The 22,071-nt window shown below is 39.9% G+C and overlaps 1 protein-coding gene across 1 annotated transcript in view; it reads right to left on the bottom strand.

The window, feature by feature from the left end:
* Lrrc1 (leucine rich repeat containing 1) overlaps positions 1 to 22,071 on the bottom strand; it is a 127,078-nt gene that overhangs the window by 32,687 nt on the left and 72,320 nt on the right. Inside the window, exons 3-4 of the mRNA XM_004868824.3 lie at positions 15,295 to 15,373; positions 11,907 to 11,996 (exon numbers count right to left, since the gene is read on the bottom strand). Of these exons, the coding sequence (XP_004868881.1) occupies positions 11,907 to 11,996; positions 15,295 to 15,373 (169 nt within the window). The remainder of the gene's footprint in view (positions 1 to 11,906; positions 11,997 to 15,294; positions 15,374 to 22,071) is intronic.

The following is a 22,071-nucleotide window of genomic DNA, read 5'->3' as shown; positions in this document are numbered from 1 at the left end:
CTTATAAGTGCAAGGTCCCGAGTTCAATCCCCCAGTACCAAAAAAAAAAAAATCAGATTGTCTTTTTATTCATGAGTTGTAAGCATTCTTTATATATTCTAGGTATGAGGCCTTTATTAGATAGACGATTTTTAAGTGTTCTCTCCCCTTCTGTGGGCTGTCTCTCTCCTCTCTTGACAGTCTTTAGATGCAACAAAGCTTTTACTTTTGAAGGCAAATCTGTCCATTTTGTTCTTCTGGTCCACAAACTTCTGGTGTCACTGCTAAGGAACTCTTGCTCAACTCAATGTTACAAAGACTTGTCTTCTTATAAAACTATTTTACTTTCTATGTTTAGATCTCTTATCCTTTCGAAGTAACTTTTGTGTGTGGTATGAACTAAGGATCACTTCATTCTTGCGTGGCCATTCAGTTATCACAACACAATTGCAAAAACTGTGCTGCTCTTTGCCCATTGAACAGTTTGGCACCTTTGCTGAAATCAATGAACCATAAGTGTGAGAGTTATTTTCAAATAATCTATTCTTTTCCACATGTGTAAATCTATCCTCATGTCACTACCACACAGTCTTGATCATTATAGCTTTCCAAAGTTTAAAGTCAGGAAGTAGGTGCCATTTGCTCTTCTTAAAGACTGTTTGCTACGCGGGGTCTCTTAATATTTACACATGAATTTTAGATTGTCAATTCCCGAGAAAATGTCTGGCAGGATTTTAACAGGGATTGAGTTGAGCCTGCGTATCAATATGAGAAGTACCACAGTCTTAAAAATGTGAAGCTTCCCAATCCCAAAACACATAATAGCTTTCCATTCATTTAGGTCTTCAATCGTTTTCAATCATGTTTTGTAGTTTGTAGTTTTCTGTGTCTTACACTTGTGTTAAATTTACTCCCAAGTCTCTTACTCTTTTTGGTGCTTTGTAAGTGAAATCAAATAATCCTGATGTATAGAAATAAAAATGATTTTATATGTTGATCTTGGATCCTATAATCTTGCTCACTTCATCTGTCAGTTCTAATAGTTTTTCATAAATTCATGAGAATTTTATATAAACCATGTCACTGCAGGGTAACTCATTTTTTAAAAGTATAATGACAGTGTTATGAAGTACTAGAGTAGAAATCAGTACAAATGATCTGAAGAAAAGTGTTTTCGTTATTCAAATGCTCTTTTGAAAGACAAATTCATTCACACATTATACCAGAATTTGATAGCTCCCTAAAACAAAATACCCTTCCTGGCTTTACAAGTGGAATGTACTACATGTTTTTAGTAATGATAACATAAGAAGCCATTGCTTCCGAGGGCCTGTTTTCAAGGGCATATTTTAAAAGTCTAAATTTCTATCCAGACAGCTTTCCTAACAGCCCATGCATGCCCTCCCTCCTCCTCCCCTGCTGCCCTTCCATGCCAACCGGTGCCTTCACTAATATATAAAGTCCTTCACTTAATATTATCCCAACTTTTTCTAAAAAGGATTCGAAAGGGTTTTTTAAAATCGCAAACATGCAAAAAGATTCATGAGATAGCAAAGGCCATGAAAAGGAAAACACCAATGTGCTTGTTGCGAGAAGCATAGCATTTTCTGTACAAAAAAAATGAGGCTTCCTGAAGGAAGAAATGAAGTTCAAGTGCCAGCTCTGCCACCCACCAGCAGCGCACACTTGGACAAGTTACTCATTCCCATTTCACAAGCAGCCAGTCACCCTCTGGATGGAAAATGCCAACCTTGCTCACGAGCAGGGGAGCTGCAATGAGACAGCAAGCACCTGTGCCTAACTGAGCACCTGCCTCGCTGCAACTGTGAGCAATGCCTCTTCCCCAGCCCTTCTTCCCTTCGTCACACAGAAGCTAAGACAGCTGCTCTCACTGTTCACTGGAATTAGCTCTACGTTTTCTGGCAGGAAAGTAAATGTGATAAATGTCAGAACTGTTATTAAAAAGAAAAAAGCTTCCCATTCTTTTGGCATCACTTTTTTTTTTTAATAAAAATAACTTTTTCTCTCCCTAATAGCTCTTTATATCAGAAAAACTAAGCTGCATTAATAGTTTTTCTGCCTTAAAAGGTTTTACAATAACAGAAACTATATTTTTTATAGTTGTTTCTTTTTTTATAGTTGTTTCTTTATGACAACTTTTTATAAAAACTGAATATATCGCATTTGGCCAGAAAAGGGACTGTGTAGGAATAGGCCCCTGTGTTCCAGCACACAGCTTCCAGGACCCTAATCACATAACCAGTGGCATCATGTTGCAAGCAAGCAGAATGAGCGAAATACTGTACTGTGTTCCTTGTCACAGGTACTTGTTTAGCATAAGAGAACAACACCACGGTATGATACGGACAGACGCAAGGAGAGGTGACCAATCCAGAGCCTTGCCTATCAGAGGACAAGGTAATCCAGGTCGACAGACTAATTATATACACAGAGCTGGACACTGAACAACTGGACTTCTGTGTACAGACAAAGGACTAAAGTGCTCACTGTACAGGGAGGAAAAGCAAACCTGCAAGTTTGGGATCTATTTCACCTTTCCAATCATTGAAGAAGGTGTGACAAAAGAGAAAATTTCAATCATTAAATGAGGAAGATCCTCAGGAAGTCTGGAAAGAGAGGAGGAAGGTAAGTTTTGCTTGGATTGAGCAGTGCTTGTTAGGATCCAACTACAGTAAAAGACTCCATGATGCAGGCTGCCACAATTAACAGTCATTACCAAGTGTCTGAAACTGCAGTCTCCAGACTAGAAAAATACTTGTGGTGACTTTTTTAAAGCAAGCATTACACGCAGCCCCAATACAGAGTTAGAAGGCTAACAATAAAGCTACAGCAGCACACAGAGGGGTCACCCGAGTCCACCCACAGGAGCTCCAGTCTCACTCCCCAGAACACCCTGCAGAGGCCTTAGGGGAAGCCCTGGGGGCCTGGAGAATAGAGTCCAGGACCACTGGTATGGGTTCAGCTGACTCCTAGGCATTCTCTTCTAGAATGGCAGTTTCAACACATTTACAAGTACTCCTATGTACCCTCATATTGTATATAACGTGTACATAAAAATAAAACTTTATAGAAGATAAAGTTATTTAAGACACAAGACTTTTAGCTCTTCTTAGAGCAATGGGACCAAGACTGCTTTACAGTCTTTTGTTTTAATTTGGCAATAATACAACTAGTCATAAATAGTTTATTTTGGTTCAATGGTTTTAAAAGGTAAAAAAATACTTCACAAGAAGAACTGCATTTGTCAGCTGCATTTATTAAATCAGGTGCATTTATTAAACCAACATACTAATTTGTAAAATTTCTTCTAATGATGGAAAGGTCTTGCAATCGCATAATAAACTGCCATTTTGCCTAATGTCAGATAACTGTCCATGAAGACTAATCGGAAGGTTTTGCACTTTTGTATTCTTAACAAAAGAGTTTTAAAAATCCACTGAGTTATTCCCTCACTCCTTATTGGGCATCAGCTGTATTTTGAAAGACTGAGTAATGTTCAGGTGTGCTGGAAGCTATCTGCTGTTACAGAAGAGTCAGCAAATTTGGGACACTTTTAGTAAAAGAAAAATGTGCAATTCTGCATTAGGTAGCTGGTATAGCTCCCCAGTTCAAAAGATTTCCCTGCCCATTTTCTATCTAATGACAATGTAGTACAAAGATTCTACTATAGTCTGTCTCTGAGGTCCAACCTATAATTTTTCAACTTTAAAATGGTGTGAAAGTGATATGCTCTCAGTAGAAGCCACACTTTGAATTTTAAATTTGGTCTTTTCCTGAGCTAGTGACACTAGATATGACACTGTTGTGATGCTGATCAGTAGCAGTGAGCTGCAGTGCCAGTCAACAAAACAACAGACACTCTACAATGTAGTGTGCTGCTAAGCATGATGCTCGCTAAGTTAGGTGTATTAAATGCATTTTTGATGTATGATATTTTCAACTTCCAGTGGGTTTATGGGGATGTAATTTCATCATAACTCAAGAAGGACCTGTATTCAAATATATGCTTCTCAAACTAGACTGATGGTTACCTGTGGTGTGACCACATCATGAAGGACATGCACTCTCAGTGCTTGGCAATGCCTGCAAAACTCATCAGCCAGCAAGGTGCTGGAGCCCTCTGCTTGTGGAACACTCAATCTCCTCTCCAGAAGCCTCCATCAGACACAGACAGGGGTCACAGGTGACACAGGGTCTAAGTGGAGGCAAGACATACTAACAAGGCATGGTTCCTCCCTGGATGTTCTAGATAAAATATCAAGTAACCATTTCTGCTCATACCTCAATAGGTGATGCTGTGCACTCTCTAAGCACTGAAAACAGCAACAACTTATGGCTCCTCCTGCTAAGATGTGTGCGAAGCAGCCCCAAACTTACAGGTGCACTGTAGAACATTTTAGATTGGGAGCAATACAGGAATACTCAGCATCTGTTAGGCACCATGTGAATCACTGGCCCAGGTAGTTCAGTTTCAACAACAGCTAACACTGCATTCCTCTCAAGGGACAGGGACACCCTATCCCTATTCAGTTTTCAGCAACTGGTGTGATAAAAAACAAGTAGTGGGTGAAAATCAAAGTAGAAGAGGAAATGAACTAGTGGAAGCTGAGCAGTGCCCAACAAGTCCCCACATCCCAGAGCAAATAACTGGAGATACTTAAGAATGAAATAAAAACATTCATTCTTTCATTTTACAGGTACTATTTTTTCAATCAGCTACTAGGTTGTTAGCACATGAATATTAAGTTGTTTGGACCTGACCACTTACTAATTGGAATGGTTTGATATTTCTAGTAGCACTAAGACAAAGTTAACGAGCCCTCAAAGACCCTGGGAATCAAAGCAGCTGACTTACAGTAAGACTGGGAAGAGCAGACGAGACACACAGGACTGGAACCTGGGAAGCTGTGTTCCAGGCCCAGTGCTGCCATCAACTCCCAAAAGTCTTCAAATGACCCCACCTTGGGTGGATGGAACCCAGGCTCAGAGAGATGCCTGTGGAGCCCCTAGGTTAAAGGCAGGAAGAGTCCACTTGTCCTCCAGGCTTGGGCCCTTTCCTCCAGTATGTGGTCCTGCCTGTGAGGAGGCTCACAGCTCTCCCAGGTAATGCCAAGAACCCTGTGAGGAGCCCGGGGGAGCAGCAGGAGCCCATCTTTACCGATGCTACGAAGGTTGACCACATAAGTGGGGTGGATTTACGTGAACATTCTCCTTTAGGTCCCACAAAAGCAACAATAAACATCCATCATTTGATAGCCATTTCATGCCCTTTTCAATTTGGGGGTATACTGAATAGGTGTGCTGTCTTTACTAAACCATTTTACCCCTGAGAAGTTGTACTGGTTACTAAATACATCAAATGCATTAAAGAAGACACTTGGGATTCCTCCAAGAAACTGAAGAGTGTCTTCTCTGGGGAAAATCTGTAGGTGTCCAACAATGATTTGCTTAATAAGTAGCATTACTTATGCATATATGAGATTCCTCAACAATTCATGATTCCAACTCTTTTAAGCCCCTTTTCAGCATGGACCAAGACCCCAGAGGAACCCAATCTTCTCCAAGGAGGAGTTTGTGCTTTGATTTTTTTTGTTTCTACAAGTCTCTTTGTACTAAGAGAACAGACACCTGCTCAAGCATGCAGAAATCTTAAATCTAGCAGAAAGAAATAATAGAGCTTTTTGCTATAGTAGCAAAAGTACTAACAGCTAAGAATAAGAAACTCTACATTTCATTTAATTTCACAAACTGACTTAATAAGCATCAGTTTTAAGTTCAAGTAGCATTTTATTTTGGAAAAGCAATTAGTAAACATGCTACAGTAGTAACACAAGCAGATGAAATCTAAAACACTACACATTATTGACAGTGCAGATACGCACTGAACATGGACAAAAACAGGTATACATGTAGAAGAGGCTTCCAGGTCAAATTCCCGCAGCTCCCAGTGCAGAGTAGGAGGCTTCTGCACCAACCTACCCCCGCTTCCAGCACACAAGAGGCTTCTGGGTCGACATGCTACAGCTCCCAGAGTAGAGGAGGTGAGCCGCAAGGGTGCCAACAGCACACAACCACCCACCCCCACCCCAGTTGAAATGAGAAGACAGGTAAACAAGCCTCAGAACCAGACTTCCAAATCACCTACAGCAGCCCCAAAGGGAAATGAGATGGAACACTCTGATACTCAACCACCTGGACTCCCTGAATTAGCAACAAAAGAGGATCTGGAAAAAAATGAAATCAGAAATAATTTCTCACATAATAGCAGAGATTGGGCCCATAGTGCAAGACATGATTAATAAATCTAGAAAAGACACAGATTAAAAAAAAAAATAGAGGAGCTGAGGAACATGATGGAATCCCAACATAGGAAACAAATGGAATCCATAAAACAGATGCAAATAGATTTCCAGGACATGAAAAACTCCACTGAAAGTTTATGCAGCAGCATGAGCCAGTGTGAGGACAGAATCTCAGATATAGAAGATAAGATTACAATTAGTGAAAAGGAAAAGAAAAATTTCTTTAAAATTGTAACAGACCATGAGAAATCAATCCAGCAGCTGCTAGACAATGCAAAGAAGAATAACATAAGACTGATTGGAGTCAATGAAGAAAGAGGAGAGAGTGCAGATGACATAAAAAAAACCTGTTCACAGAAGTGATGGCAGAGAACTTCCCAAGTAGGGGAAAAGAACTTGACATACAGACAAGTGAGGCATATACGACTCCAACTAGCCTTGATCAAAAAAAATCTACACAGAGGCATATAACTGTTAAGATTCCAGAAACCCAACAGAAGAACAAAGTTCTACAAGCAGTCAGAGAAAAGAAACAAATCACATACAGAGGAAAAAGCCTACCAGAATCACAGCAGACTTCTCAATGCAAACCCTCAAGGCAAGAAGAGCTTGGAGTGATGTATTTCAAGCCCTAAAGGAAAATAGCCTCCAACCCAGATTAATGTACCCTGCAAAACTATCTTTCAAAATTGACAGAGAAATAAGATACTTTCGTGATAAAGAGCACCTCAGGAACTTCATGGATACCAAACCAGCACTCCAAAAATTTTGGACAATATCCTAGGAAAAGACAATGAGGCTCACAGCCCCAGGAAGCCCAGCAGAATGAATCCATTGGATGTGACAAGAAATTAAAAGCAGAGGGGGAGAATCCAACAAAAAGAAAAAGTCATGACAATGATAACTCAATACGTATCAGGTATAACCATCAAAGTTAATGGTCTCAACTCACCAATCAAAAGAAACAGACTGACAGAATGGGTCAAGAAGCAAGATCAAACAATATGCTGCATATAAGAAACACACTTAATTAAAAAAGAAACTCATAGACTGAAAGTTAAAGGGTGGAAAACAATACTCCATGAGACAGGAACCCAAAAAACAGCAGGAGTAGCTATCCTCTTTGCAGATCAAGTAGATTTCAAACCAACACTGATTAAGAGAGAAGAAGAAGGACACTACATCCTTGTAAAGGGAACAATCCAAGAGGAAGAGAGGACAATCATAAATATCTATTCACCAAACACTAGTGCACCCAACTATATAAAACAAATACTAACAGACATGAAAAATCATATAAGCACTAATACAATAGTAGTGAGGGACTTCAATTCCCCACTGTCACAAATAGATCAACTAGATAAAAAACAAGCAACGAAATACTAGAACTCGATCAAACTCTTGAACAACTGAACTTAACAGATGTTATGAACTTAACATGTTTACAGAGCATTCCACCCAAAAAAATCAGAATACACATTCTTTTCAGCTGCACATGGGTCGTTCTCCAAAACAGACGACATACTCGCTCGTAGAACATATTTAGGTAAGTACAAAGGAGTTATTCCCTGTATATTATCAGACCATAGTGCGATGAAATTGGAGATCAATAGCAAAAGAAACCACAAAAATTTCATAAACACATGGAAATTGAACAACACACTTCTGAATAACCAATAGGTCACAGAGGAAATTAAAGAAGAAATCAGACAGTTCCTTCAATTAAATGACAATGACAGTACAACATATGGGAATCTATGGGACACAATGAAAGCAGTCTTACGAGGGAAATTCATAGCAGTGAATGCACATATTAGGAAAACAGAGCGAGTCCAATTAAACAACCTGATGCTGAAACTCAAGCTTCTAGAAAAAGAAGAGCAAGACAAACCCAAAGTTCATACAAGGGAGGCAATTATAAAGATCAGGGCAGAAATCAATGCAATGGAGATTAAGAGAAAAATACAAAAAAAACCAATGAAGTCAAGAGTTGGTTCTTTGAAAGAATAAACAAAATCGACAAACCCTTAGCCAATCTTATCAGAAAAAGGAAAGAAAAGGCCCAAATGCATGCAATTAGGAATGAAAAGGATAAAATTACATCAGATCCAGCAGAAATACAGAAGATCATCAATACCTACTTCCAGAACCTATACAACAATAACATGAAAAACACAGAAGAAATGGACAGATTCCTAGACACATATGAATTATCAAAGTGGAACAAAGAAGACCTAAAAATTCTAAACAACCCAATATCAATTAATGAAATTGAAAACGTAATTAAAAACTTACCACCTGAGAAAAGTGCGGGTCCGGATAGCTTCACTGCTGAATTCTACAATACATTTAGAGAGGAACTACTGCCACTACTGTTTAAACTCTTCAGTGAAATTGAAAGGGAAGCAATACTCCCAAATTTATTCCTGGAAGCAAGCATCACCTTAATCCCCAAAGCAGAGAAAGACCCAACCAAAAAAAAGAACTATAGGCCAATCTCACTAATGAACATAGATGCACAAATCCTTAATAAGATAATGGCAAACAGAATGCAGAAGATCATCAAGAAGATCATACACTCTGACCAAGTGGGATTCATCCCAGGGATGCAGGGATGGTTCAACATATGGAAATCAATCAATGTGATATACTATATCAATAGAGCCAAGGACAAAAATCATATGATCATATCAATAGATGCAGAAAAATCATTTGACAAAATCCAACATGCATTTATGATAAAAACCCTACAAAAAATTGGAACAGACGGTCTCCACCTCAATCTGATAAAAGCCATCTATGAAAAAGCAACAGCCAATATCATACTAAATAGTCAAAAACTGAAATCCTTCACACTAAAATCAGGAACAAGACAAGGATATCCACTATCACCACTCCTGTTAAATAGAGTTTTGGAAACATTAGCCACAGCAATTAGACAAGAGAAAGAAATAAAAGGAATAAAGATAGGAAATGAAGAAGTCAAATTGTCATTATTTGCAGATGACATGATACTGTAGACAGAAGACCCCAAGAGCGCCACCAAAAGTCTTCTAGACTTAATAACCAAATTCAATAAAGTAGGTGGATACAAGGTCAACACACAAAAATCAATACCTTTCCCCTACAAGAACAACAGACTCACTGAGAGAGAAATAGGACAAACAATTCCTTTTACAATAGCATCCAAAAAACTGAAATATCTACGAGTCAACCTAATGAAACAAATCAAAGACCTCTTCTCTGAAAACTATAGCACTCTGAAAAGAGACATTGAAGATGATATCAGAAAATGGAAAGACATCCCTTGCTCCTGGGTAGGAAGGATCAATATAGTGAAAATGGTCATACTTCCAAAACTGCTATATAGATTCAATGCAATTGCAATTGAGATCCCAGCAGAATACCTCACGGACCTTGAGAAAACAATCCAAAAATTCATTTGGAACAAGAAGAGACCCAGAATAGCAAAAGCAATTCTAGGTAACAGAGACATGGCAGGGGTTATCACAATCCCCAACTTGAAACTATACTACAAATCTACTGTGATAAAAACAGCATGGTACTGGCAAAGAAACACACCTGAGGACCAGTGGAACAGATTAGAAGATGCAGAAACAATTCCAGACACACTAAGCCACCTCACCTTCGACAAAGGAGCCAAACACCCTCACTGGAGGAAAGATAGCCTTTTTAATAAATGGTACTGGAAAAATTGGATTCTAACTTGCCAAAGATTAAAACTAGACCTATGTCTCTCACCATGCACTAAACTAAAATCAAAATGGATTAAAGATCTAAATATTAAAACAGAAACACTAAACCGGCTGGAAGAGAGTTTAGGAAGAATTCTTCAAGACATTGGTGTAGGAAAAGATTTTATGAACAAAACCTCAGTTGCCCGTGAACTAGCACAAACAATCAACAAGTGGCGTCTCTTCTTATTAAAAAGCTTCTGCACAGCAAGAGAAACCACCAGCAGTGTGAAGAGACAACCCACAATGTTGGGAAAAATTTTCACCAGCTGTCCCTCAGACAAAGGTCTACTATCTCAAATATATAAAGAACTTTAAAAAATTAGACCTCCCAAATTTAAAGACCCAATCCAAAAATGAGCATCTGAAATGAACAGACATTTCTCAGACAAAGAAGTAGAAATAGCAAATAAACATATGAAAAATGTTCAACATTACTGGTCATTCAAGAGATGCAAATGAAAACAACGCTGAGATTCCACCTCACCCCAGAAAGAATGGCTGCCATCAAGAAATCAACCAATAACAAATTGCTGGTGGGGTGTGCAGAAAGAGGAACACTGCTCCACTCCTGGTAGGAGTGTAGACTCGTGCAACCACTGTGGAAATCAGTATGAAGATACCTCAAAGAACTAGGGTTATACGTCCCATTTGACCCAGCTATTCCCCTGGTGGGTATCTTCCCCAAAGAATGAAAAGAATCATACCACAGTGATATATGTGCACCCATGTTCATAGCAACACAATTGGTAATAGCTAAAACTTGGAAACAGCCCAAATGACCATCAAGTGGAGACTGGATAAAGAAAATGTGGGGTTTTTTATAAAATGGAGTACTACTCAGCCATAAAAAATGAGAAATTAGACATTTATTGCTAAATGGATGCACACTGAGGTGATACTCTTGTGAAATAAATAGGATACACGTGTAAATACCAAAGAGTTTCTCTAGTGTGAGAAACTGAAAGTGTAAACAAGGACTAAAAGGTATAACAGATAATGTGAAATAGGAAGAAAAGAACCAAAGGGGAAGGGGAAGTGGGAGGCGTAGGGGAAAGGAAAGAAGAGAATGGAATTCATATGAGAAAATGAAAAAATGGAAAGAAAGTCTTTGTAAATAGGGAGGAATGGAGGGGTTGAAGGGAGGGCAGGGCAAGGGTAAAAAAATAAGAACCAAGAGTGTATGTAAAGGTGCAAATTTCCAATGATGAATGTCATTATATCATATACCTAAAATGTACCGATAAAATAAAATTTTTTAAAGGTATAGATATTAAAAGAAAAGATGTAATAAGGCATATTGTAGCTTACTCTAAAATGATTGTTAAACAGTAAAGTACAGGGTGAAGGGGTACTCTGTTTTACTAAGAACATATTTCCCCTTAAAGTATTCAGCCTTTTTAAACAGAAATGAAGCCGGAAAAGAGGTAGGGATTCAAGGGCTTCTAGGATGACCACTGGGGCAGCTGTAAATTGATAATGAATGGGTGGGTGGGAGGTGCCAAGGGGCCTGCCTTCCAGACCCTTGAGGAGTAGCAGGAGGGCAGTGTCAGTTTAAGTGCCTAAATGGCACTATATTTAAGAATTTTTAAATTACAAACACTGTATATGGAGCTTGATGTAGCAAACAAAGTGTAACAAGTAGCAGCACACTTCAGAACTACTAAAATGTAGGAGTAACTGGATGCAAACACATAGAAGGCCTTCTGGTGCTTCCAAGGGTAATATTGACTAAGAACCAAATGGGTTTCTGCATAGAAAGTAAGAGTTGTACAAGGGAAGAGGGTGGAGCAAGTGATACGAATGACCTTTCATCTGGAAACTCACTGACTTCACATGAGAAACTTACTTGCCAATATTCTCAGGCAGAGACTGCAGTGAAATGTCATTTACAGAGAGACATGTTAAATTCTGTAATTCAGGAAAGCTTTCTGGCAACCTAGAACAAAATAAAAAAAAAGTTTTAATTTAAAACATCCAGCACAAATAGAATGAAAAGAATGAATGAACAGAATTTCTGTATGTTAATTAAAATAGCTTCCTAAAAATCACATTATAAATATCAGGTTTGCCTTGTCTTATCATATATGACACTTTTAAGGAAAAAATAAAGACTCTGTCTACCTCATGGAAGTGCAGGGGCATTTGTTGATAGGGTGATGCAAAAGTAAGTATAAAAAGAACAGACATACAAGTTCTACAATTAAAGGAGCAATAAATGATGTGAGATCTACTAAGTGCTCTTTTAAAGAAAGATAAATTGCTGCTGTGACTCAAAAGTCCAAAGAATAAAAACATTTTATTGATTAGCAGGAAAGAAAGAGAAAATTTCACCAGCCCGTGGGATTATAATAAAACACAGGGCAGCTTCTTCGTAATTTTTCTTCCTATATCTTACAATACCCAGAGCAAAGGATTACTCAGAATTGATTAGCTGACAGCCAAGCCAATAGTTACTTTGTTAACTTTTTCTTTTATTTCAAGATGTCACTTGCTTGAAATAATTATATGTCTCACTATGTGCTACACAAAAGCAATTTTTATGTCCTTTAAGTCCTGCAGAAGAGTAAGGCTTCAAAATAGCACACTGTGTCTTTCATTGTACATTATTTAAAACTTACAAAGAAATCTTAGTTTCAATATTCCTATGGCTGTAGTATTTAGGGAGGAAAATAGTGACTAAAGGCTAAAACATCTTTTTGCATCTACAATGAGATTCAATACAGATGTTGAAGTCTGCTAATAAAGACAATGGAATTAGAACACTGCCACTTTTTTCCAACTTTAGTGATAATCTCTGGGTTAGGCTTTCATTTTTTTTTTCTAGGTTCCTTTCTGAAAAAAAATCCTCTGCTACAGTTTGACATTAAATATAGGTTAATTCCAGACTTTAAAACCAAATCCAGGCTCTCAAAATCAAGGTACTAACTGGAATGTTTATAATCATTGAAATATGTTCTTAGCAACAGCTGAGTAACAAAGGCAACTTTTTTTTTTTTACTTAAAATTCAAATGAATCAAGATATCTGGTCTACTTGAGTTTTCACAGAAATTATACATCATTTAATAATTTTAAAACTAGCTGAACCGAACCTGCCTCACAAGCGCAAGGTTGTGAGTTCCAACCCCAGTACAAAAAAAAAAAAAAAAACTAGCTGAAATACTCTTAACCATAAAAACAATGTTCTTAATGGCTGGCTTGCTTTTTTGCCAACTGTTAAAGGCAGACTGGTGCAATGTGAGGGGAAAAGCAGAGACTTAAACTTAGGAAAAATGAACGTAAGTCGACTTCCCACTCACTTAGCTGCACAACCTTGAAAGGTCAGCCCATCTGCATGAGTCTCAGTTTCTTCAGCCTTAAAGTCAGGGGGCCAAGCTAAGTTACTTTTCAGGCCCCTTCAACTCACACACTCTGTCCTAAATCTTACTAGCAGCACACCTGCTGTACTGAAACGGCTTTGCTTTAACAAACCTTCGAACTATGTGCTAGGATGAAAAACTATAACAAAGTCTCATATAATCTGGGTGTGTTCGATTTGAGTCTTGGGATAATGATGAAGTCAAGTGTCAGCAGACTTTAGAAAAGGAAAACTAAAGAAACCAAAAAGGAGATTAAGCAACTGAGAGGTTAAAAAACTCAACAGCAGTATTTCCCACCTGGCCTACTCCCCGCAACACACACATACTGCCTTAAACTTAGTTCAGTTCAACATCTGAGTACTTTCTCCACTCCAGGAACAGCCACAGAACTGGGTGGGAGACAGTAACAGATAATAGAGAAATACAATGAACTCTCCCATTACAGCTGGGGAGTCCTGGTCAAAGGGACGACCTAAGTATAGATCTCAAGTGTCATAAAAACCTACACAGAGGATGGGGAGGATGAGAAATGGCTCCCTGAAGATGTGTGAGGTTCAAACTGCATCTTAACAGCGGGTGAAAGGGCTGTAACAGTCAAGGAGAGAGAGACGTGAGATGAGCTAACAAGAAGCGCTTCACTGCTAGAGGAATGCCCAGCACAGGCATCTGGTGGCAGTAAGCGTGGGGAGGCAGGCTTAGCTCAGGTTGACTGGGGAGGCTTGAACCTTACCTTTCAGGATAGGAAGCCATAGAAGGTTTTCAAGAGAGAAAATTGTAGGAAGTTGGCTAGGAAAGAGGATATGACTTAAGGCAGTCATGAGTTAGCAGCTAGGTTACAGATAGACTAGATTACTATTTTCAATCATAAATAATAAATGTAACTCAGTCACTGAAATTCAAAAGAAAAAAACGAAAATTTTAAAAAAACATTTATATCTTGAAAACAAGAAGGTATGGAAAAAGTAAAATAGGGCATTTATCCAGCACTCTATACCCAAGAAGTCCCAAGCAATTTGAAAATTCATAAGATGAATCCCAAATTCTAGCTCAATCTCAAAGGGGGAGTACTACAAGGAGGTTGCTTACAGATTTCTTGAGAAATCCTAGAAATGACCCCACCTAGCCCTGAGAGGCCTCTAACACACACTGCCAGGGCTGCCTCTGCACTGCCCTGTGGGCACCAAGTCAGGTACCCCAGCAACACAGCACCTGGGGCCAGGGTCAGTGGGCTCAGGACCAAGCCAGGAGCTATAAGCAGAGACCATGGCAATGCTACGTGCCATGCCTGGGCACAGGCTGTGAGACATAGAAAGGGCAGAGCTGGAAGGGTGGAGCTGGAACACAGAATAAAACAGTGACTGGTGGCTTTATCCTGGAGGGATAAACTCAAAGAAATTCCTGCAGATATTGCTAAAGTAAGGAAATAATAGTGTTTATAGGGCTTCATTTTGTCTTTTTAAAGGAGAGTTATAATAAAGTTAGATTATAAATTTGTAAGTCTAATAAGATCTCTCCTTGGATAACTACTGAGTAAGCTCTCTGTGAGTTTGGAACTCAGTCTTACCTCACAAGAAGGGAGGGATAAACGGGGAATTTATAAACCATTACCATTCTTCAAATTGCGTCAGAAAAGCACTCCTTACCCCTCAGTGCCACCCCTCCTCCATTTCAGCATCCTCTCAATCCTTCTATCAGCAGCACTGTGCTTCTCCTTGTACATTTACTTCTAAATAAATACCTGGGAGAATCAGCTATCCTTGATAAAGACAGTGAGTGATTCATCTAGGCTCTCCCAGATAGGTAACCTGGGTGAGTCCTCTGCTGGCTCCCAGAAAAGTCACATTTAGCACCAAGGAGGAAGAGTAAGGATAAATCACCTGGTCAGTGGGTTCCCGCTGAAGTCAGCTATCTGCAGTGCTTTACAGAATGAGATGCTCTCTGGAATCTCCGGGATGTCTGCAGGAGTAAAGAGAATATGTCACCATTGTTAAAATCTTTATTGTTTTCAAGGTAGACCACAATCACAATAGACTATCCAGAAACTACTACCTCTATTCAGATGTGGCACAGATTTATAAGGTGTTTTTCTGCATTTATTCTTGCTTTCCTAACAGAAGATACATTCGTAACAGAAAAATACGAAAAAGAACAATCACCACCAGCCCACCATCAGCAAGTCCCACTGCCTTACCACAGTCATTGGTGGAATTCAGTCCTAACCCCTTCTAGACTTGTTTTGTTGTTTTCATGTGGTTGTATCAGTACAAGATATTCTAAAGTAGTACATTTTTAAAATATGGATTTTCTCCTTATTAGAAATGTAGGAATTTGGAAAATATAGAAAAATATAAAGAAAATAAAAAATACCAACACTTATCACCCAGAGATAATGCTTTATCCCAAAGTGTTTTCATAGTTGGCATTCATGTACACATACACACACACACACACACACACACACACACAAACGCACATGCACAGTATATATATGTATAATGTATAGTTTTGTGAAATAATCTGGGCTAGTGCTATTTTTTAAATTTACATTATTTTATCAACTTTTTCCTATCAATTTTCTACATTTTGCCATTTTTAAATAGCAGAAAAAATACACTTACATACACTTTCAGACTTCGTTTAATCAATGCTCTATTGTTGAACATTTAGGTTGTTTCCAAGTTCCTGATGTTGTAATTGTATTTGTGCCCATTTCAGATTATTTCCTTAGGCTAAGTTCCCAGAAGTAGAATTACGGTGTCAAAGGCATTAACGTCCTTACAGAACTTGATAAATATTGCCAAATTGCTTTAGGGGGGAGGCAGACTGTAACAATTTATACTTCCATCAGCCTAGACAAGGTGCTCAATTCAACAACCAAAAGTGTTGTTTTGAATTCCATCTTCTCTCAGTACAAACCCTGAGACCATAGTCCTTTAAACTGTTCATTTATAGCATTTAATTTCAAAAATACATTTGTTTGGGACTATTTACATGGAGAAGGGCTAAAACAGAAAAGGTTCTTTTGGTCGAAGGTGGCTTCTTCAACAAGCGCAAGCTGAGCCAGAACACAATATTTCTAAACGGGGTGTGGCTGGAAGCAGGGAGAAATGAGGGGAAGAGAAACTCCTGCCCCTGACAACCTCAAATAATCAGATGTACATGAAATCTTTCACTTCAGTCAAACTGAAAAGCTCAAAACATGTGACTATGTTTAACATTTATCTCACACTATTACCTGCTTTGCCTGGTCATGTACAATAGAGAAAAACAAACACTGTACTATGATCCTCACTTCATAAATATGATACATAGAGAGATAATCTTATCTACAGTGGTTCTAGAATGGATTTTTATTTTTATTTTTATTCTTTTTGGTACCGGGGATCGAACTCGGGTCCTTGCACTTGCACAGCAGGCGGAGAAACCACTGAGCTAAATCCCCGGCCCTAGAATGGATTTTTAAAACCTACAAACATTTGTGAGCACTGAGGTGCAAATATAGCAGTAGCCCCTTTTATAAATATTATCTATTCCTTTCAAAAATGTATTATTTTAGCCAGGGATAGTGGCATATATCTATAATCTCAGCACTTTGGGAGGCTGAGGCAGAAGGATACCATATATCAACCAAACTGAGCTCAATTTGGGCAAGTTAGTGACTTAGTGACACCTCTCTCAAAATAAAAAAGAGCTGGGGATGTAGATCAATGCAGAGAGAAACACAGAGACAGAGACAGGGAGAAATAGACAGACAATACATACAATTTAACTTGCATTGCACAAACAGGTACTAAAACTCAGCCAGATAGTGTCCCTTGCTCATCACCACAGGCCTGAGTGTGTCACTCCCACACTGCACCTGGGGCATGGCTGTGCTCATACACTTATGACTCAGGCACCATAGCACCGCTGTTCAGGCAAGAGCGGCAGCCACATGTCAGCCTGGACACCCCATGACAATCTTCCTTCCTGATGCTCCTTTGGGTCCTGGGAAGAGGTCTACATAAGGCTGAGAAAAAAGAGGCCTCACAAGTGCTGAGGAAGACAACCATGCCACACAACCAAATGCAAATTCTATAGGAGTGTGCTGCTCTATCAAAGAAAAAGAAAAGTAATTGCTGAGGGTAAGAAAGAAAAATAAGACAGAAGTCTTTACTGTTACACAGTACATCAGAAACATCTCTGAGGCCTGAGAAGATAAGTCAACCAAGACTGAGCTGGAATGGAGTCCATAACGGCTGGAGAGCCTGGCTGAACTGAGTGCAGACAGAGACCTGGGGCCCGAGGGTGGAAGGCACTCCCTCTCTGGGCCAACCTGCTGAGGATGTAAATCAGTGATAGGAACAGGACCAAACACTTCTTTCCACCACATGCAATTCTTAACTGGACCCTTTGCACTATTTGCCCATAAAATAAAAGCTTTCAACAAGAAAAGCAAGAGTATGGTTTAGAGTACTGATTATTGGTTTGCTTTAAGGAAATTACTTAAATACATCAGAATGGAAAGTGGAGGTAGAAAGGAGAACAACTACTCACCTTGAAATACACTGCGCTCAACTAAAATGTCACACCCCCCAGGGACACTTTGCTGAGCCATAAGCTCAGTTTGGGTCTCCCTGCTCTCAAGCTCCTTGGGGTTTTGTAAGATTTCTTTCAGTGTTAATCACATGACTGGTTATGGTCAATTGATTTTCCTGAACCCCAAACTCACTGGGAAGAGGCTGTGTTGGCCTTGCCAGCATGTACAGCCGAGAAACTAACACTACTAATCCTCTCCCAACACAGCTGCTCTTTCCCTGAGCCATGATATACCCCACAGGACAGGTGTTACCGCCACTCATCAGTAAGAAAATGGCTTAGTCCAGGTCTCACACACAAAAAGAGATGTAGGTTATTCCCAGCAGAAATCCCTTAGCTGATGGCCAAATGCTCTGCTGGGGACAAATGTGGGGGTTAAGACTAGCAGGACGGGCGAAAAATCACCTCCATGGGGTCTGCTCTGCTCACCTACCTCCTTAAAATGTTTTCTTGCACCCCTCTACATACACATCCAGTTCCCAAATCCTTTTGATATTCGTGATTTTTCTCCCCCTCTTCCTGTCCACTCCTGTCATGATCAGCCTCACTCAGGTCCTAGTCACCAGATGATGACAGCCTCCTACCAAGTGTCACTGGTATCCAGTGCATCCTCGTCATATTCACACAGCCACGAGAGCTGTGTCAGTTCTACCCGCTGGCTAAGAATGAGTCCCAACTAAACTCTTAGCCTACCTGTGCCTCAATTTCCTTATCTGTAAAATGGACCCTCCACCACAAGTCTTTTTAAATAATGCTAGCAGCCCATAACATAAATGCTACAAAAGTTCTGAGGAAGGAGAATATCAGACAAAGAAGGACTTTGTTATACTCTGAACCGGTTAAGAGCAGAGGAGCAGCCCAGGCACAAAGGTGACACTTGATGCAAAGTGAGGAGAGGGTGCACCCTGGGGAAACTCATAGTCTGCCTGAGTACCCTTCCAGGTATCTCAACAGGAGCCTGAATGGAGAAAGGGCTGGGAAGGTCTCTCAACAGTAGGTTTCCGTTTGCCAGGTCCAGCTATGGACAACTAATGTGCCAGTAAGGATTTCTCATTGTATAAAAGGGGATACAGCAATCATACATCCAACTTAGGGAGGGCTGCTCTAAGGATAAAAAGGCCAACCAAACTAAAGAAGAGAAGTATCATTAATGGAGACAAGATTTGAAGGGTTTCTGCTATTGTTTCAATTATCTGAGAGGCAATGATTAAACCCTGAATAAGCATCTATTTACATGAAAGTATTAGAAATACTTGTTATTACTCACTCAGTATTATTATATACCTACTATACTAATAGTATTACTAATGAGATTTTCAATTACTTATTAAGGTATGTAACCCAAAACAACCACTTGTCAAGACTCAGCTGATGAAAAAGTTGGCCATGACGGTATAATAAACAAAAATTTTAAATCATATCTCCTATTAATTCATGCTGTGCTCATCCTACGTAAACTCTAGAATGGAATCGTGCTTTTCATCTCAGCCGTGCACATGCCATCCAGACCCAGGAAGACCAGCAACTTCGGGGCCAGCAAGCCCAGGGTGTGCAGGCAAGCAATGAGCACACCCAGGAGCCAGGGAAGGCTGGTGGCAAGCATCACCACAGAGCCAACTCTGACAAATTGCACCCCAGTTCCCTTGGGAAGGTCGGTACGAGAAAGGACTGCTCAGTGCCCAGAGCCTCTGCCCAACTGTCCGCCCTCATAAAGTGTGGGCACTGGTCAGAGGACAGACCGAGGAATGGCTGCCAAAACCAATACTCCAGCAGTCCCATCACTGATACAGTGCGATCCTTCTACTACAGCTACTACGCAGTCTGGGGAAGGGAAGCTCCCAAAGCAGCTGCTCATGAGAAGGCCAAGCTCTTCTGCAGGACTGAGGAGAACATGGAGGGTGTTTAGGAGGACTGTGTCCTGGAGGCTTGAAGCCACACAAAAGGAGCTCATTAGATGCTAAATGCTTCTCTTTTTGGTCTGAGTGTAGGTTCTCTGTCATCCTTGGCTCCCGGCCTGTATATGGGTTCTAGTAGTCGGACTCTTCTGCTGACTCCCCTAAAACATACCAGAGAGACAGCACCAACACTGGGAGGTGTCAGCCAGTGAACCTTTTCACCTGGTGAGAGTGATAGGTATTGATTAAAACACATCCCAAAAGGAAGAAAAAAAAGAATGAAATCATATACTGTAATTTGATATTTACAAAATGATTGGTATTGATTATAAAATTAATCTCTCCCCTTAACTTTCTTAAGGCAACCTTTCACTGGGAGCTACTCTAAGCTCCCATTATTTCCCACTGAGAACTGCTTTCATGATGAGATTTAGTTGTATGGAGGGGGTGGGCGGCCCTTACCAACTCTACTTTATCAACAAAACCGTTACCAGAGCCTGTGTACAGAAATCCACAACCAGCCCTGGCCCTGAGTGCCAAGGTCTCCTTTAACAGACCACACAGGCAACAGTCCTGGCACCACTTGCCAAAGGGCTTTGGAGACAGAAGACAGCTTTCCCAAGGGATAGTGTTATCTAGCAAGAGACTTAAAAGGACATTCCTTGCCCTTCCAGGCACTTATAATCTTTCTTCAGCATCTATTCTAACACAGCAAGCTGAGATTCTACCACATAAGCTTGGTTTAGATGCTTCTGTAGAAAAATCAAGGGATTCCCATATCCCCAGAGTTCTCAAAATGGACCAGGACACTTCCTGAAACCGATCCCCACTTTAGGGACCCTCCAGTGATAGGGGAAGGGCGGACTAAAGAACCTCCCAGCTTCCACCTAAACATACATGATGCTGGCACTCCTCTGCATTTTCCTTCACGGAGGACTGGGGCAGGCAGCCTACTTTATCCATCACAGCACAACAAAGCCTTCTGAGTACTGGTATTTCTTTTGTCCTATATGAATGAATAGTCTCTCTGCTCCTCCTGGGTTCAAGACCTGTCTGACATTACCCACTTATAATACTAGGTTCCTTCAACTGAAAATAACCATAAAATGTGAAGCAAAACAAAACTTAAATATTTCTGCAGATATTCTGTAAGATTAACTAATTCATACTGATATGATTTGGAGACAGAAAGTTTAAACACAACAAAAATTCTTAAAGAAAGCAATTTTTTAAATTTTTATTGAGTTTTTTGGTACATTTAGGTACACCTTATGATCATATTCATCATTGAGAATTTGCACCTATACATGGTATATCTTGATTCTTATTTTTTTTCCCAGTCCCCTGCCCTCCCTTTAACCCCTCCATTCCCCCCATACATGAGCTTTGTTTCCATTTTTTCCTTCTTACTTTCAATTTTTTTCTTTCCCTTCTTTCCTTTCCCCTGCCAAGAAAGCAAATTATTACCTCTATTAATTTCTTTTTTTAAAACCTCAGGACACAGCACATGGAAAGTTAGTAAGTTGAAATTTTATTAAAACTGCATCAAGAGTTACATAAGTAAGTGTCTGTATGTACTGAATCCATATCATTACCGTCCCAGTCACAGGACAAGCAATGCTCAGTGTAGACCAGTTTCCTTCTGGGCACGTCCTGGGCACCCTTTGCTAAGGACTATGATATAAAAGGGCTGCAGCAGGTACCATTCCAAACACACTGAACAGAGTTAAATCTTCACAACAACTCTAAAGAAGGTGCCACGGTCACCTCCATTCTAGGAGGGAGGAAACTAAAGCATCAAAAGGGCAAAGATCTTCCCCAAGTGCACACGTGACCAGAGGCCATCTCACCCACAGCCTGGGTCTGCACGGCGCAGCTCTCTTGTCTCTGGAACATGAAGGTCCAGAGACAGGCACCTGGTTATGCCCAGGATGATTCTGCCTTGGAACATCAGCAGCTCAGTCAAAAGAACCAGAGAGGCTACTTCCTTTATCTCATTCTTCTGCGTGAATAAGCCAAATGAAAATTCATTTTCAAGATACATAAAAAGGATACCATCGAAACAAAGAAAAAAAGCACCTTAAAATTTTAATTAAGTCTTCATGAAGGCTCCTAAATTAATTAGGCTTCTGAGAGTGCCAATTTTTCTCATTGAACATTCTGATCAACAGTGATTATAAA

Source organism: Heterocephalus glaber, unplaced genomic scaffold, assembly GCF_053883595.1.
Source record: "Heterocephalus glaber isolate CG9 unplaced genomic scaffold, H.glaber_assembly_v1.0 deba00001610, whole genome shotgun sequence".
Taxonomy (NCBI): domain Eukaryota; kingdom Metazoa; phylum Chordata; class Mammalia; order Rodentia; family Bathyergidae; genus Heterocephalus; species Heterocephalus glaber.
The sequence above is the reverse complement of the archived record's forward strand: the minus strand, read 5'-3'. Positions and strand labels throughout refer to the sequence as shown.